Source organism: Papaver somniferum, chromosome 4, assembly GCF_003573695.1.
Source record: "Papaver somniferum cultivar HN1 chromosome 4, ASM357369v1, whole genome shotgun sequence".
Taxonomy (NCBI): domain Eukaryota; kingdom Viridiplantae; phylum Streptophyta; class Magnoliopsida; order Ranunculales; family Papaveraceae; genus Papaver; species Papaver somniferum.
Genome location: NC_039361.1, coordinates 132,416,363 through 132,433,647, shown reverse-complemented (window position 1 = coordinate 132,433,647; position 17,285 = coordinate 132,416,363). Strand labels below are relative to the sequence as shown.

The following is a 17,285-nucleotide window of genomic DNA, read 5'->3' as shown; positions in this document are numbered from 1 at the left end:
ATTAATGCTCTGACACAGAAGACGGTTAAGCAGCTTTTTCAGAAAAAGTACTTGAATGATGTTTGAAAATATGGGTTTTTAATGTCTGACGACGGCCTTGGGCACATTAAATGCTTTGTAAGATATTTTCTCCTTAAACGGTTACTGAGATTCCCTAGTATTCAAAGGTGGTTAGATCTAAAGGATATTTTATTGGAAAACGTTACTTTAGTACAAATTTTTTTTTTTGACATTTTGTGAAAAAAGTTTTGGTAAAACTTTGTAGATCTGAAAGGTTGCAAGTCTTTAGAGGCTATGAACTCAAAGAACTCACGTAACTTTTGGATGAACGGGTCACTAGAAAGTGATATCCATCCTTGTTGTATTCAGATCTCTTCGTTAATGAATCTAGCGTGTGCCAAAAATTAAAGGATTGAAAAAACTCAAGTTGTTGAGAAAAACCTTCTAGCGCCAAACTGTGACTACTAATTTTCCCATAGTCTACGTAATATTTACAACTTAGAGAATCGTATACTAAGTAGTATGGATACCTCTGTTGAAATGATGGTGCTAAGTAAATAAATGGTACTCTAGATAAAAACGATAACAAAGAGTAATAAGCAAGATAAATAAAGCTAAGTTATCATGTGACACAAGATATTACGTGGTTCGACTATTTAGTCTACGTCCACGGGGAAATGAGTGATTGTTTGTATTAAGTTTAGGTGGTTACAAGAGATCTTAAATGCTTCCCAAAGTAATAGAGAGAACTCAAGTTGTTGTATCTACTTAAGTTCTAAACATTAAAGAGGTATAAGCTTAAGACTAGATCTTCTTCTCTAAGAATTGAATGCCTTAATTTGTTAGTGAGGCTTGGTATATATAGACCCTTTGACTCAAGGTATATCTTTGCTGTCTTGGAGTCCATCGTTATCCTGATATACCTTCCGTACAAATGGTACCTTCGTTCACCGCATGTTTCCTCCAGTCAAACTCTGCCACCTCAGCTGACCCACGTTCCTTCGGGAACTTCCCAGCCTCAGTACAGATTGTACCTTCGCTCGCCGCTAGCTTTCTCCTACCGGGTCTCGCCACGTCATCTCTCTCCACGTGCTTTGATTATGCATGTAGATAAGAGATTTGTGCATTTAATGTTGATTAGATTTGTTATCTAACTATGTCACTTCGCCAGCTGCCTCCCCTAGGCTAGGTTTTACTTTATCCATCTTGACCGTCGAGACGTTTCTTCTTGGGGGGAAATAAAGTAGATCTACGAAGGTATCTTCTGCTGCTCAGGTTCCTCTGTACAACAAGGTCTATACAGTTATCTTGTATGCGACCGCCGAGATCGTGACACGTGCTCCGCGGAATATTAATATTCACATCGTGTCCTTGAAAACCAACCATGGATAACTGGACCATACATTGTACTAGTTGAAGATTGGAAGTTGTTTCTAAAGTACCCTGGTAGATGTTTCAAATTTGCACCGTTTTGAATTCAACTACTCAATCTCCCTCTGTTTTTCAAAGATGAAAGGACTATATATGATCTGATACAACAATCAAACACACGAACTGTACTTCAGATTGACCTGACTGCAAACCCTCCTAGAGTTTTTGTCATGGTGGATCTCACCAAACCGTTCATGCCGGGGGTGATGTTAAACATAACTGACGGCCTTTGGATCCAATTTTCTTATGAAAATATTCCTTCACTGTGTTTTATCTGTGGATTTCCAGGTCATGTAGCAAGGGAGTGTCCCAACTTTCTTAGATTGGGCCAAGCGGGGAAGGATAATCGGTTCACAGACTATCCATATAGAAAACTGAATTTAAAGGTGAAAACTTCGTTCACCAAAAACCAGAAGCTCAAACACATGCAACCAAGGCAACTTGAAACTTTTGGTTATGGTGAAACATCTGCAAACCCAGGAGAACAAGAAAAAAATAAGGAGAAACAAGAACATGATCTTAACCAGGGAGAAAAAGATGCACATGCAAAAGGGAAGGCTCCGATGGTGGTGCAGAACAATAGTCAGAGCTCTTCCCTAAGAGAAACTAGGGTTAATGATCCAAGATCAACCAACTCAGTCCCTTCCCAACTCGTTGCTGAGATGAATCAACGCGGATTAGCGTGGAACCCGGTACAAAGACATGGTCAGGATGACAAAGTCACTGTTTCAAGCCAGTTTGAACAACCAACGATGCAGAGGAATAAAGAATGTGCCACTGACAAAGCTGCAACACCAGAGACGGCGCATGTCAGGAATGTCGCAATAAAGCACAAAGAAGGGGGGCACATGGTGACACATCACAGGTTACAACTCAGGGTACAGTCAGCTTCACATCATACATATCAGAACACTTCAACCAGGAAAGTACACGTGCTAAGGACATGGAGAACGGGAAAGATAAATCCCATCAAGTTGATTCACATCCCAAACTTGGAGGGGAGGAGCCCAAGAAAGATACAATACCCATTAACCAGAATCCATGCCCGAAATCTGAATCGGGAATGGCAAGACTCAGAACCTTTTTTACACCTGGCTATACAAAGACCCTAACTAATGTTTTGCAACGCAGGGATGCGAAAGTGACTCTCTTGGTTCATAATGTTGATGGCAAATCAGAAGTGGTGGTTACACACAACCTGACACCGGAGGAGCAACATCACCAGCTTAAACTAATGCACACATACAAACGAATAACAGTTCGACCACCAAAGAAACTTCCTGAACATCTACAACTACCGAATACTCCGGATTATGCAGCACAACCACCTCCTCCAAAGCTCAGAAAGTATGCTTCCATCGCAGATCTTGAGCAACAAACTTCAAAAGTCAGTACTCCTTCGTTTAAAGTACCAACACAAATAGTTAGGAAACCGAGATAAGTCCGAGCACAAAACTCAGCTCATATGGCACCAATTCTCCCGTCAGCACATCTACGCCACTTTACAAGGTTGGGTTCTTCCTCCACTGATAATAACAGCTTCACCGGAATTCGTCAATCGACAAAACCATCTTGACATCTTTCTGTTGACGATGAGATTGCACCACCAGCTTCGTCCACTGTTTCGCGAGATGTTGGCTTTGGCCAGCATTCGCAAACGGAATGAGTTGCTTGGCGTGGAACTGTCAGGGTGCACACAATCCCCTGACAGTGTCAAGACTGCGTGAGTATACACGCAGATTCAAACCAGATTTGTTTTTTATTGTCTGAAACAGTTTCAACAGATGTTTACATAACTAGTTTGCAATGTTTGTTAGGTTTTCATAATGTATTTTCCCTTCGTTGTAATGGACATAAAGGTGGCCTCTGCTTGATGTGGACATCCCACCTTAATATCCAAGTGCTAGTAGCTAATAAAAATCTTGTCCATGCCTACATTGTACCTCTTCAATCACAATCTCAACAACCTTGGTTTTTCACTGGAATGTATGCACCGCCCCAACCAACTGCAAGATGAAATTTCTGGAAAAATTTCGGCCAACTCATCACAACACCAACATTATCGTGGCTGCTCTTAGGTGACTTCAATGAAGTGTTGTCTCAACAGGAAAAAAAAGGTGGAAGATCGGTAACTAACAATCAAACAAATTACTTCAACCAGTTTATCAATTCCAATGGCCTCATTGATATGGGATTTCATTGAGACCCCTATACGTGGACAAATAAGCACACAGATGAAAGCTTCATCATGGAAAGGTTGGATAGAGGATTAGTTAACCAACAATGGCTAGACTTATATCCACATTCTCTGATCAGACATGTGCCACACATATGATCGGATTATGCACCGCTACTACTCCAACATAAAGCTTTATCAACAACCACAAGAAACAATTTTAGAATGGAACACTTATGGTTTTTACACTCACAAATGAAGGAGATAGTTATTGAGGCATGGAAACAGGGTGAAGACGTGGAAGTGGATCGTAATCTAAAGCTCAAGGTGATGAATACAGCAACAACATTACAAGCATGGCATAAACAAACGTCTGGCCATCTTCCTACTTTAATTAAGGAGGCATAATTCCAGATTCAATTAGCACAATCAAAATATGCTACAACGACATGGAGAGAACTGATCTTCTGGATACAACATGAGCAAGACACGCGGAATTCTCATATGATGTTACAACATTGCTATGAGGCCTATTGGAAACAACGTTTGAGAATTGAATGGTTGAAGTACGGTGATCTCAATACCACCTTTTTCCACACGAAAGTGACCATCCATAGAAGAATAAATCACATTCACAGGCTCCAAGATGAACACAATATTTGGGTGGACAATCAAGAAATGATCGCGACATTGTTGGTGAGACATTTTGAACAACAATACACAACACCACCGACTTTTATCGACATGGAATTGTTCAATTGGATGCACCCCAGATTGACATCAACTCAATGTAGTGAGCTAATAAGGCAACCAACAACATTGGAAATCCAACAAGCGTTCACCAGTATTGGATCCGAAAAGGCAGCGGGGCCAGATGGTTACCCAAGTAAGTTTTTTAAGGTTTATTGGGATACTACAAAATAAAAAATAATTTCCCTAGTACAAAATTTCTTTGACAAGGTGGAACTAGAAAACCCTTTCAACCATACAAATATTACTCTCGTACCCAAAACTGAAAACCCAACCAATCCAAATCATTTTAGACCAATTGGTCTATGCAATATGGTATATAAAATTATATCCAAGTTACTGGTGAATATATTGAGACCATTACTTCAATTCTTAGTAAGCCCATTCCAGAGCGCCTTTATCCCTAACAGAGCAATACATGACAACATTGTTATTGCAACAGAAATCTTCCACCATATTAGAAGCTCCCCACCAACCCAAAAACCAAAAATTACTCTAAAGTTGTACATCAAGAAGGATTATGATAGCATTGACTGGGGATTTGTGAGACAATCTTTGATTATCCTAGGATTCCCGAATAAGTTTATTGAGTTTATCATGTTATGCATATCCTCAATTACATATTCTGTGAAAGTTAATGGCATCCCACGTGGAAATATTCAACCAAAGAGAGGACTTCGGCAGGGCGATCTTATGTCTCCATACATCTTCATCTTATGTGCAGAAATTCTTTCATCCAATCTTGCACGTCTGGAATCACAGGGGAAAGTGAAAGGTTTAAAAATCTCATCAGCTGCACCGCCCATATTACATTTGATGTATGCAGACGATCTGCTTCTAACATGTGCAGCGGATCAATCTACCTGTGACAACCTCAACAGTCTACTTCACTCGTACTCTACTTCGGCAGGCCAAACAATTAATAAACAAAAGTCAACTCTCATCCATCATCCCAACTTCCCGCAAGAAGCCAAGGACTGGCTAGCCAGCAGTTTCAACATCACAATAACTCCCAACCCACCTACATATCTAGGCAACCAGTTTAAGCAAGGGAGAAATTCATCAAGGATGTTCACGGAACTACTGCATAGACTTGAAAGGAAAAGTAGAGGATGGATTTCTAAATGTGTAAACCAAGCTGGACGTAGAGTATTCATCAACACGTCTTTAATCCCAACGGCGAACCACATCATGCAAAAACAACTGATGCCAGTCAATGTACATCAGAAAATGGATCAGATTGCCCGAAATTTCTTTTGGGGACATGATAATAATACTAGGAAATTACACACATTTGGATGGGATAAAGCGAACTTGTTGGTGACGCAAGGGGGTCTGGGTATCAGACATAGCAGGAATCACAATTATGCCTTACTAGGGAAACGATTTTGGCAGTTACATACCCAGCCAATAACAATCTGCAACACCTTGTACTCGACTAAGTATTTGGATGGAAAGGCTATTTTCCCGGTCATGCCAAAGCCACCAGAATCGGCAAGCGCTAACTGGAAAAATATCTACAAAGTTGCTCTGTTTGTGCAGGAGAATAGTGGAATGCAGATTGGAGATGGGAATTCAACCAAAATCAAAGATATCTGGATACCAAAGTATGCACAGATCCCCAATCTGGGCAGCTCGGGTAACAATTTGGTCAGTTCTCTCATTACTCCATATACATCTACTTGGAACTATGATGCTCTCAAGCAAAAATTTAGTCCAACAATAGCAAATGTGGTGAGGAGCATCCATTTGCCCAATCCGGCGACTCAGGTTAAACCGGTTTGGCCGCACTCTAAAACAAGAAACTACACAGCTAAGAGTGGATATGATGTGTTGATGAGCCATCCCTCTTTCACACTGGCAAGTCAAAATTCGTCAACTTCCCAGCTATCATGCAGGTTGACTCGCAAAATATGGAAAGCAGACTGCCCACCAAAAATTAGAATTTTCTTGTGGAAAGTCAGTCACAATGGGTTACCAACTTTCGAAGCACTTCATATAAGACACATCATTGGCTCCAACAACTGTCCGGCATGCACCACCAACACAGAAACATGGCAACACTACCTCTTTGAATGCTCTCAGGCAAAACAAACTTGGGATTTACTGGGTGTTCACATCAATACTAACTCAAATAGTATATCACCCAACCCATATAACCAACTGCAACTGGCAGCACACCCAATTCCAAATATCATTTGTCAGACAACGGAAGAAACGGGTAGTATGTGCAATGCTGGAAACAGAGACAACCTACCAGGCACACTCAGGTACAACTAACAAAGAGATTCCAAACACCAAACAACTTTGAACAGGGCTGGGGAAACTTGGATTTGTCTTCTGCTAGCGGAAACTTGGGCACTACATCTTGCTTCTTCCACGGCAATGGCACATGGCTGGAACCGAGTTTGGTTTGAAGTAGACTCAACTGCCTTGATGCAATTAATCCAACATGGAAACACCGACACACCTTGGATCATTAGTAATATGATCAGAGAAATAAACCAACATCTGCGACAAATTGGAGAATTCAAACTCACACATAACTACAGGGAGGCAAACCGAGTTGCAGATAAGTTGGAAAACTATGCTATCGACCAGCAACAACTACAACCGGGAGGTAACACACAGTCTTTTATTTGGGATAATACATGCCCATACTTCCTCAATGTAATTGTAACAAATGATTCAATGGGGTGTTCGTACCCCAAAGAAGTTTCTATCTAATAAAAGTTACTACTCTTTCAAAAAAAAGCATACATAGTATTATATGTTAGGGTTAGTAGAGTAATTTTACTATTTTCAAAACTTTTTTGGACTAGCGAGTAAATACGTTTTCGCTGGACTAGCCATTAGCCCGGATCGGATTTAGTGGACTAAACGGTAAGTTATCTTACGCCAATGTAGAGCAATGGCGCCCTATTTGGCTCCGCGCCAATTACAACCAGCGGGACCCGCAACTCGGACACAAAATTGTTGTTTCCTGGTCTTGTACGGGATTCAATGTTGTCGTACCTAGGGCTTCACATGGGACCGTACAGTCTGGGTTTCTTATGAACCCGGTACCTGGAGTTGACCGGTATCTCATTTTGAGGACCGGTACCTGTACCTGGACTTGTACCTGTACTTGTAATACCGGTCCGGTACAAGTCGGTACCGAGTTTTTACCCACTACGGTTATGTTTCTAAACTCACTAAAAAAATGTCCAAAATTCCAAATCCCATTACAATGATTAATCAATTTAAGAGATAATTTTGATCAAGTATTGAATCACAATGAAATGAATTCACACTTTTATGCGTATTCAACAATCATGAGATAACAAAATCCATTACAGTAATTAATCAATCCATTACAGCAAAAACTCATCTATCCTCATCTCATGAATACCACAAATCCTTCTCCACCTGAATCAAATTTCAATTTCACACACACAACCCAACCTGTATTTCCTTGTTGACTTCAAATTCGTAGCCAAACCCTTCAATTCCATAAACAACAACATCATTCTTCCATTGCAGCAACAAGCCAGCATCAACAAACCCCAAATATCCCAGAAATAGAATCACAAACCCTAATATGCGATTAGAGATGGTGAAGAAGAAGAAGTGATCATAGATCTAACATCAATTGAAAATTTTAAATAGACATGCAATTAATTGAACAAACCCTAAATCAGATGAATAATGTTTACCTTGACTTGTTGTTCATTGAATATTCAAGAGAAGCAAGTCAGTAATTGAAATTTATAGAAACGTTTTACATCAGGTGATGAATTACCACTTGCTGGTTCATATCGAAGTCCAAGTAATGACCCATTCAATCGTGCTTCTTGGGAGATACTGGGTCTGGTACTAAACAATTCTCTCTTGGTTTGGTTGATGGTGGACTCGGTGGTGGAAGAATTGATGTTTGATTATTAAGGATTAATGGTGGTGGTATCCATTCTGTGGAGAAGAATAAGGCGGTGGTTTATGACGAAGAAGATAGAAGGAAAAGAGATGAAGTGGGTGAAACAGATATTTACTCTTAACTTAAAATCTAACAACCCAGATTAATTTTCATAAATATTATCAACAGTTAGTATTGATCGGTTCTTTGGATACCGATTCTGCCGGGAATCATAGTAGAACCGGTACTTGTACTTCTGAAAATGAAAACCGTTCCCTGTATCTCCTTAGTCTGTTCCGGTTCAGTACCGGTCTTTTTTCATCGGTTCTGATCCGGTTCTTCGATTTTGGTTCGGTTCCTGTGCAGCCTCGTACCAAACCCTTACACAAACCCCAACACGCATTACAGATGGCACAACAACAATCCAAATCAGACCGCGTCATTTCTACAATTTATTGAGGATAATTTCGTCTTAAACTACCTATACCTTTTCAGAGATTCCTCGTCTCAGTCTACTCTTCATTTTCCTTGCTCTGCTCTGTCCACTCTCCCTCAGTAGACAGACGGTAATAGTACTCTTCTTGATCGGTCTATTTACTCCCACTACAGATTTCCCAATTTCTTCAAAATCAGGGTTTCCAAGTTTAGGGTTTGCCTAAGCAAATAATGGCAGACGAAGAAAAATCAAAAGGTACATTTCTCTCCTCGTTTCATTTTCAAGGGTTAGGGCTTTTCCATGGCTTCAATTTTGTGTGTTTTTCTCTAGGGTTTATGATGGGTTCTTAATACCTTTTTTTCCCTTGCAGATTTGACAGGAATGGTTGAAGTTTTATGGAGTAGTGATGATAATAACGAAGAAGCTCAAGTACAACCAGCAAATGTTGATGAAATGGAAGTAGATCTAAATTCATTATTTCATTCACCAACAAAAATAGATGTATTCTCTTCTTTCAAAACATCTAACGGTGGAAGCGTTTCGGAAAAAGCATCTACTTCTACATTCACTGATCAAGAGCCAATTAACTTGAGTGAAGAGTTTTTGAATAAGTTTTGTAAAGATATTTCTGTATCTTTTTTCGAAGAATATGGTCTGATTAATCATCAGATCGAGTCTTACAATCAGTTCGTGGAGCATGGCATCCAGAAGCTGTTTGATTCTATTCCCATGATAACTGTTGAACCTGGGTTTGATCCATCAAAAAAGGGTGAAGGGGAATGGAAATATGCTAATGTTTTCTTCGGGAAAGTGATGTTGGATAAACCCATGTTTTGGACTGGGGAGAAGTTTAGTAAAGATGATAACAAGGAGAAGTATTTGAAGTTGTTTCCTAGACATGCACGGCTTCAGAATATGACTTACTCGGCCAGAATGAAAGTTTCCGTTAAACTGGAGGTATTTCTATACATACTGTGTGTTTCATTTTGTGAAAAAGGTATTTGTGTAGAATCTGTTGTTGGGTCCGGTGGTGATTGGTAAATGAGTTTACGAGATGCATTCGAGATACCTATCTTAGCCATGCATGATGAATGTTGAATGAAGATAGAGATGGAGTATATCAAATTACTCGAATATGCTGAATGTTGAATGAATAACTACTTCTATTAGATTTGAATGTTGAATTGCTTTCGCAGTAGCACATGCAAATAAGTACAGGCTTACGTTAATATAGGTGTTGTAGTTGATGGGCTTACTGCTAATGAGTCATGGCTAGTTGATTTATATGTCTACTGGTTTCTTAGATCTTAGTAATGTAATTAGATGCTGTTGACTAATAGTATGGATGCTTGGCCATATTTGGGCAGGAGCTAAATGCAAATATTGTTACAAATGGTCCAAGAGGGTATTTGTAATGGGTGGGTTTGAGATTGAGTTCGCAACTAGCCCACGCCTGAAGCAAGCTTCACAGAAAAGAAAGTATTTCAGGGTGGGATTAGCCTTTGGTTGCTTCTATTATTCCGTCACATACTGGCGGAATTAGAGTTAACCGAAGGTTTTCTTATCTTCGAGTTGTTAAATAATCTGTCTGTTTGCAAAATTATTTTATCTGTTGTGAAAAATATACAATCTGCAGCAGATTGGAAAGTCTATATTCATTATTGTACCGCAGGTGGGAGACCTCCGATACTCAAGGCATCTCTCCACCTAATCATGTTAATCTAAATCTTGCAATTACCTTTGCTAGGCATACGTTTCCATTCTATGAAGAATTATATCATATGATTTATTTTTTATTTTTTATTTTTGACACTGAATTGCAAGATGTTTTAGTGCTCTTACTCTATAAGCAGGTGTGGGAGATATGATTTTTGACTACCATTACTTGGCTGACGTGTTACTTCTTAAACAAAACCATATGGCACATTTGCCATTTTGGGCGATGTGGATGGACAAGCCAAAGATCAGTACTTTTATCAATTAATACATTCACTTCCTCGTGGACATTTGTTTGGAAGATCAAATTGCATTCCTGGTCCTACCGGGGAATGCTTATATTCTCTTGATGTTCTACTGTCAGCACATTGTTTCTTATTTCGCAGTCGTTTTAAATCGGTTGTCTGATATTTATATATACCTTTTGTCATCAGGTTTACACGCAGAATCTTATGAAGACTGATAAATTCAAATCCGGTAAAGAACATTCTGTTCAAAAACAAGTCATCAGTGAAGACGAAAGGGATGTTGTAATTGGTAGAATTCCGGTGATGGTCAAGTCTAATATGTGTTGGTTGAATGGCCTCGACAAAAATGATTGTGATTTCGATCAGGGAGGTTATTTTGTGGTCAAGGGTGCAGAAAAGGTAAATTTGTAGTTATGCTGTTTATCTACCATATGATGTTCCTCTGATATATCACACTCTACCAAGAATACATAAGTGGATCTTTATTCATACAAATGATTCCGGGCTTTATGTAACACTGTTTCACGTTTTCTCACTAAGTTGTTGGTACCTGATTTGTCTATAAAAGGCGCATTTGTATGCCTTTCATGGCTTTTCAGTTGCTGAACATGAACAGTAATCTAGTTTAGATGTGCAGTACTCTCTCTGTCTCTCTAACACTTTTTGTTATGTAAATTGTAGATCACAAAGCCTGAATCCTGGTAGTGATATAACATGTCTGAAAATAGACGAGTGCTTTTTTTTCCCCCCTTTATCAAGGAAACTGAGAATGCACTTGATAAACTAAACTTCATGATTTCCTTTAGTTCTTTTATCCTGTTACTTAGTCCCCAAGGAATTTTTTGAAGAAAATTACGTGTCCAGTTTGATTGTATGCTAGCATATTAAGGTTGCTGCTTCATGAAATCCCTGTTCATTTAGTTGTCCTTTTTTTTCTTCTCAGTTTACTCTGTTCGTCAGTGTACCACAAGTTGATAAAGTGTTGGCATTCATCATGTATCACAGTTCTTCCACAAGATTCCGAGAAAATTTAGTACATGTAACCTTTTATGAATCAGGGTAGTGGTCCTGACTCCTAAACTGGATCTTCAGATGTATTTTTCTCCCTCTACCAGACTGTAACATATTACTTTTTCAGGTCTATTCTGGGTCCTCAGAATGCAATAAAAAATATTTGTCTATCGTAGAACATGGTAACCAAATAGGCAATGTTGTTTCAGTTCAAGACGATTTAAATGATTCCTCGGGGTGTTAAATGTTGATGCCTACCCTCTGTTGTTGCTTCTAAATCTTGTGATGTTTGTGATTACTTCCTTGAATGTTGAAGAGGCTTGTGAACTATTATGTGATCTTTATTCTTAGAAGTTAATAGACCTAATGCATCAAACCTATTTCCCTATTGACTTATGCAATTTCTTTAATGGGTATCACAGGCATTTATCGCTCAAGAACAATTATGCTTGAATAGACTATGGGTTTATCAAAGTCCAACCTGGCTGGTTCAATATAGATCTGACTCTGAAGTGAATAAGAGGCGAAGGGTTAAAATTGAAATAGATGATGCACCAACTGGCGAGGACCAATATTTTCATGGCGGGAAAGTCCTTACCATGCACTTCATGAGTTGCAAGATTCCTCTTTGGATTGTCTTTTTTGCACTTGGAATGTCCAGTGATAAAGAAATTGTGGATACGATTGAGGTTGATATTAGCGACGCTCGCACCGTAAACATTCTCCTTGCCACTATCAATAATGCTGAAAAGGCATGTCAAGCTTTCAGTAAAGAGCGTGAAGCCCTCAAGTATATGGATGGGCAGATTAAAAACACAAAATTTCCACCTGTAGAGGAGATTGAGGAGGTCATCGGTAAATATTTATTTCCTCATCTAAATGGCCCCAAACAGAAGGCTGTATTCCTTGGTTATATGGTAAAATATCTTTTTTTATGTTACACGGGGAGAAGGAAATGTGAAAATAGGGATGATTTTCGTAACAAAAGGTTAGGTTTAGCTGGTGAATTACTTGAAAGAGAGATGCGAGCACATATCAATCATGCGAAGAGGAAGATGGCCAGAGATATGCAGAAAGATTTGTATGGAGACCGTCCTATGAAGCCAATTGATTATTATCTTGATGCTTCGATTATCACAAATGGTCTCAGCAGAGCTTTTTCTACTGGGCATTGGACCCATCCATTTAAGAAAAGCGAAAAAATTGCTGGTGTTGTTGCGAACCTTAGACGCTTAAATCCGCTGCAAATGGCATCTGATTTGAGAAAAACACGTCAGCAGGTCGGATATGTGGGGAAGGGAGGAGATGCCAGATTCCCGTAAGTCAAAATTTGCCTAGCTGTTTCTGTATTTTAAGAAAGTATTATGCTACTAATATGTGTTGTGGTATTTCTGAAAGTCTTTTGTGATACATTCTTTTGTGGTATCTGGTTTATATCTCGTTTTTAGTTGCTGATATGCCAAATATTTAACAAGTTCTCGCCTTTAGCTTCTTCTACCATAAGTTCTTGTGTATTCTGAAGCCTGAGATAGATAGATGAATTCATAACATAATTAGGTGAACATCATGATTAGTAATTTGAGGTTTTGAGGATCTATATATGTTTGGTTATATTACGTAGTCTTACTTTATGTTGGTTATTACATTGTCTTACTTTAGTAATCACCAATAGAGGATGATAACGTGTAATGTCCCATATCTTTCTGTATAGTTATTTAGTTGAGGTGCAAAATAATGTGTAATCTAAAATTAACCATCTTACTGACCGCAGAAATCCTTCTCACTGGGGAAAGTTGTGTTTTCTTTCTACTCCGGATGGGGAAAAATGTGGGCTTGTAAAGAATATGGCAATCACTGGACTTGTCTCCACAAATCTGATGGAGCCATTGAAGGATAAGCTTTTTGATTGTGGAATGGAGAAGCTTGTAGATGACGCATTTTCTGCCTCATGGAAAGGAAAGGATAAAGTCTTTGTGAATGGAGACTGGGTTGGAGTGTGTGACGATTCGCTTTCATTTGTGACAGATCTAAAACACAGTCGTCGCAGCAAGAGAATCCCACCACAGGTACTCTATCAAATCTCCGATTGGTTTCAGGAAATAGGCACTCTTTTTTATTTTGTGTGGTTATCAGACGATGAAGAGTTTGGTTTCGTAGTTTCCCATGTTGCTGTTTAAAATCTTACGTTTTACCTTCTTAAATAAAACTTAACTTTACTGGTCAAAGCAAATAGAGACCAATTTGAACAATTCTTAATGTAATCGCAGTGTAACTTTTGATGTCTATCATTATCTGGATATGTGTATGCTGGCGTGAATATCTTATATCAGGCAGCAGGCACTTGTTTGCTCCTATCCGATTCTCGGAGTCACAGACTACGGCTTCGTCCTTTGCTGGGTGGTTGTCAGTTGTCATTAAGTGTACGCTGGAATGTGATGCTTATATGAGTTATCAGTTCACAATTTTATTTTGTACAAGCAACAGGAATTCTCAGTTCACATTGGTCATGAATCAGCTCATTTTATTTATTATTTTTAACGTTCTCTTCACATGTGGTTTCGCCGTCAGGTGGAAATTAAATGGGATCGGAAGCATGGAGAAGTTCGTATATTTTCTGATGCTGGGAGAATCCTTAGACCACTTCTCATTGTTGAGAATATAAAGAAGATCAAATTGGTGAAAGGGGGTTACAGTTTCCAATCTCTTCTGGATGAAGGAATTGTAGAACTGATAGGGGTCGAAGAAGAAGAGGACTGCCAAACCGCCTGGGGCATCAAATATCTCTTTCTGGGAGAAAAAGAACAGCCTCCTTTATATTATACGCACTGTGAGCTTGACCTTTCATTCCTGTTGGGTTTAAGCTGTGGCATCATTCCGTTTGCAAACCATGACCATGCTAGGAGGGTCCTTTATCAATCTGAAAAGCACTCCCAGCAGGCGCTTGGGTACTCGACAACAAACCCCAATATTAGAGTTGACACACTGTCACAGCAGCTTTATTATCCACAGAGACCACTTTTCAGGACCATGATCTCAGATTGTCTCGGACTTCCAGCATTTCCTCAAGGTCAAAATGGGGTTCTCGCCAAGCCAGAGTATTTTAATGGACAGAATGCTATTGTGGCAGTAAATGTTCATCATGGTTACAACCAAGAAGATTCTTTGGTGATGAATCAAGCTTCTTTAGAGCGTGGAATGTTTCGAACAGAGCACGTTAGGAGTTACAAAGCTGAAGTTGACAACATGGAGTTATTCGAGGCGAAAAGGCTAAAAGTAAAGGATAGAGTTGATTTTGGTAAAGCACAAAGCAAAATTGGACGTGTTGACAGCTTGGATGACGATGGGTTTCCCTACATTGGTGCAAACCTTCAAACTGGAGATATTGTCATAGGTAGGTGTGCAGAATCTGGGACAGATCATAGCATCAAGTTGAAGCATACGGAGAAAGGGAAAGTACAAAAAGTAGTGTTGACTGCGAATGACGAGGGGCAGAACTTTGCTGTTGTTTCTCTGCGTCAGGTGAATCCCTCTCTCCCATATTGGCTAGTTTTTGGAGAACTATGATTTTATTCACACTACAAGAAATAGGATTCCTTGTCAATCACAGTTTGAGATAATTAAAGACTACCTGTTTGCGCCCTACCTGCCTTATACAAATTCACATACAATGGGATTAAGTATGTTAAGTAGCTCTTCTCATTTTCGGTTGAGTTGGGGTAATATCTGCTGCTAGATCTTGATTTATCATCTGCTGCTCCTGAAATTGTCTTTAATCCAACCTTTTCTGTAATTCTTTCGACCTAACGTTGGTTGATATATGATTTGGTTAGGCTGTAGATTGTGGATGTGTATTTTCGTCATTGTCGTGTTCTGTTTTCATTTTGTTAGTCAAGCACTGTAAAATTAAAAGTAAACTTACAAGGATAGTGATGGCCAATACCAACTGAAATTCTTTTTGAACCATATTGAGAAGCATATGGTATTTATGACTCCTGGAGCCATTAGTAGCAACACAACTTAATAAATACCCAATCGTGAATGCTAGATCTTTTGATTGTCTTTAGGTGTTCAATTCAGGTTTGTGGAGGACATGAAAAAAGTTCCTTTCTAGTTTATGAATCCTATCTTGCTGGGTTTGGTGCTTTGTGTACTGCAAGTTTAGTCCTGTGTAGCTATGTCGGATCATTTTCCAACTGCATTTGTTAAAACTGAATTGTTGAGTGCAGATTCGATCACCAATTCTTGGAGATAAGTTCTCTAGTATGCATGGTCAAAAGGGAGTGGTTGGTCTGTTAGAATCTCAGGAGAATTTTCCATTCACACATCAAGGGATAGTTCCAGATATTGTGATCAACCCACATGCTTTTCCTACTCGACAAACTCCTGGCCAGCTACTTGAGGCAGCTTTAGGAAAAGGAATTGCTTGTGGAGGTTCAGTTAGATATGCTACCCCTTTCACTACTCCTTCTATCGACGAGATAACAAATCAGTTGCACAGGTAATATCCTGGTCCTCTCAATCTTACTTGTTAAGAATATATTTATCGGCATGATTCAGTCTGCTTGCTTTACAAGTGTTTTTATTTTCATGTTGCAGGGCCGGGTTCTCAAGATGGGGAAGTGAGAGAGTCTATAATGGCCAAAGCGGAGAAATGATGCGTTCTTTGATCTTCATGGGGCCCACATTTTACCAGAGGTTGAATCACATGGCAGAAGATAAAGTGAAATATAGGAACACGGGTCCGGTGCATCCTCTCACTCGTCAACCTGTAGCAGATAGGAAGCGTTTTGGTGGGGTGAAGTTTGGGGAGATGGAGAGAGATTGCCTTCTCGCCCATGGTGCTTCTGCTAACCTGCATGAGCGTCTTTTCACACTTAGTGATTTCTCACAGATGCATGTCTGCAACAAATGTGACAACATTGCGAATGTGATACAGCGATCTGTTCAAGGGGGTAATTCTAAGCTCAGGGGTGCTTATTGTCGCTTTTGTGACTCTGCAGAAAATATAGTGAAGGTGAGCCTACCATATGGAGCTAAGTTACTTTGTCAAGAGCTTTTTAGCATGGGAATATGTGTCAAGTTTGGCACTGAGCATTGTTGAGTTCGAGTGAAGGCCTTTCATCTGTTCCTTGGCATATTTTGTGGATTTGTATGTATGGATTTCTGAAAATGTTGACTTAGCAGTAGAAATTCGGTTATGCGATGTTGATATATGTAATACGCTAAACTCGGTTCTGGTAATAGAAGACTCTATATTAACTTCTATTTTGTAGTTTTTATGTACTCGCTTTAGTACCTCCTGCTCACTTATTACGTACACGAGAAAAAACATGGCAGTATGTGGGATTTTTATTTTTATAAACGACGCTTTCAAAAAGGCTATTTATCTTCCGCAACAAAACGCTAATGATCCTCCGCAACAATCGGCCTAAGCCAGATTGGAGGTAGAAGCCGGTACATATGAGTTAAGCCAGTACGGATGAGTTTACTTTCGAAGTTTCGCCCAATGATCCTCCGCAACAAAAGGATAATGATCCTCCGCAACAATCGGCCTAAGCCAGATTGGAGGTAGAAGCCGGTACATATGAGTTAAGCCAGTACAGATGAGTTTACTTTCGAAGTTTT

General features: G+C 39.4%; 1 protein-coding gene across 1 annotated transcript; it reads left to right on the top strand.

Moving 5' to 3' along the window:
* Positions 1-8,778: 8,778 nt before the first annotated feature.
* On the top strand, positions 8,779-16,932 carry LOC113276596 (DNA-directed RNA polymerases IV and V subunit 2-like). Its single transcript, XM_026526217.1, has 8 exons — positions 8,779-8,940; positions 9,056-9,642; positions 10,836-11,048; positions 12,083-12,978; positions 13,432-13,726; positions 14,229-15,179; positions 15,887-16,158; positions 16,257-16,932. Exons 1-8 carry the CDS (start codon positions 8,916-8,918, stop codon positions 16,759-16,761), a joined length of 3,744 nt encoding a protein of 1,247 aa, XP_026382002.1. The 5' UTR covers positions 8,779-8,915; the 3' UTR covers positions 16,762-16,932.
* Positions 16,933-17,285: the final 353 nt, after the last annotated feature.

Excerpts from the sequence above, each read along its gene's own strand:
- LOC113276596 (XM_026526217.1), top strand. The coding sequence starts at position 8,916 with ATGGCAGACGAAGAAAAATCAAAAG. Across the intron at positions 8,941-9,055 it reads AGACGAAGAAAAATCAAAAG|ATTTGACAGGAATGGTTGAA; the intron begins GTACATTTCTCT and ends TTTCCCTTGCAG. Across the intron at positions 15,180-15,886 it reads CTGTTGTTTCTCTGCGTCAG|ATTCGATCACCAATTCTTGG; the intron begins GTGAATCCCTCT and ends TGTTGAGTGCAG.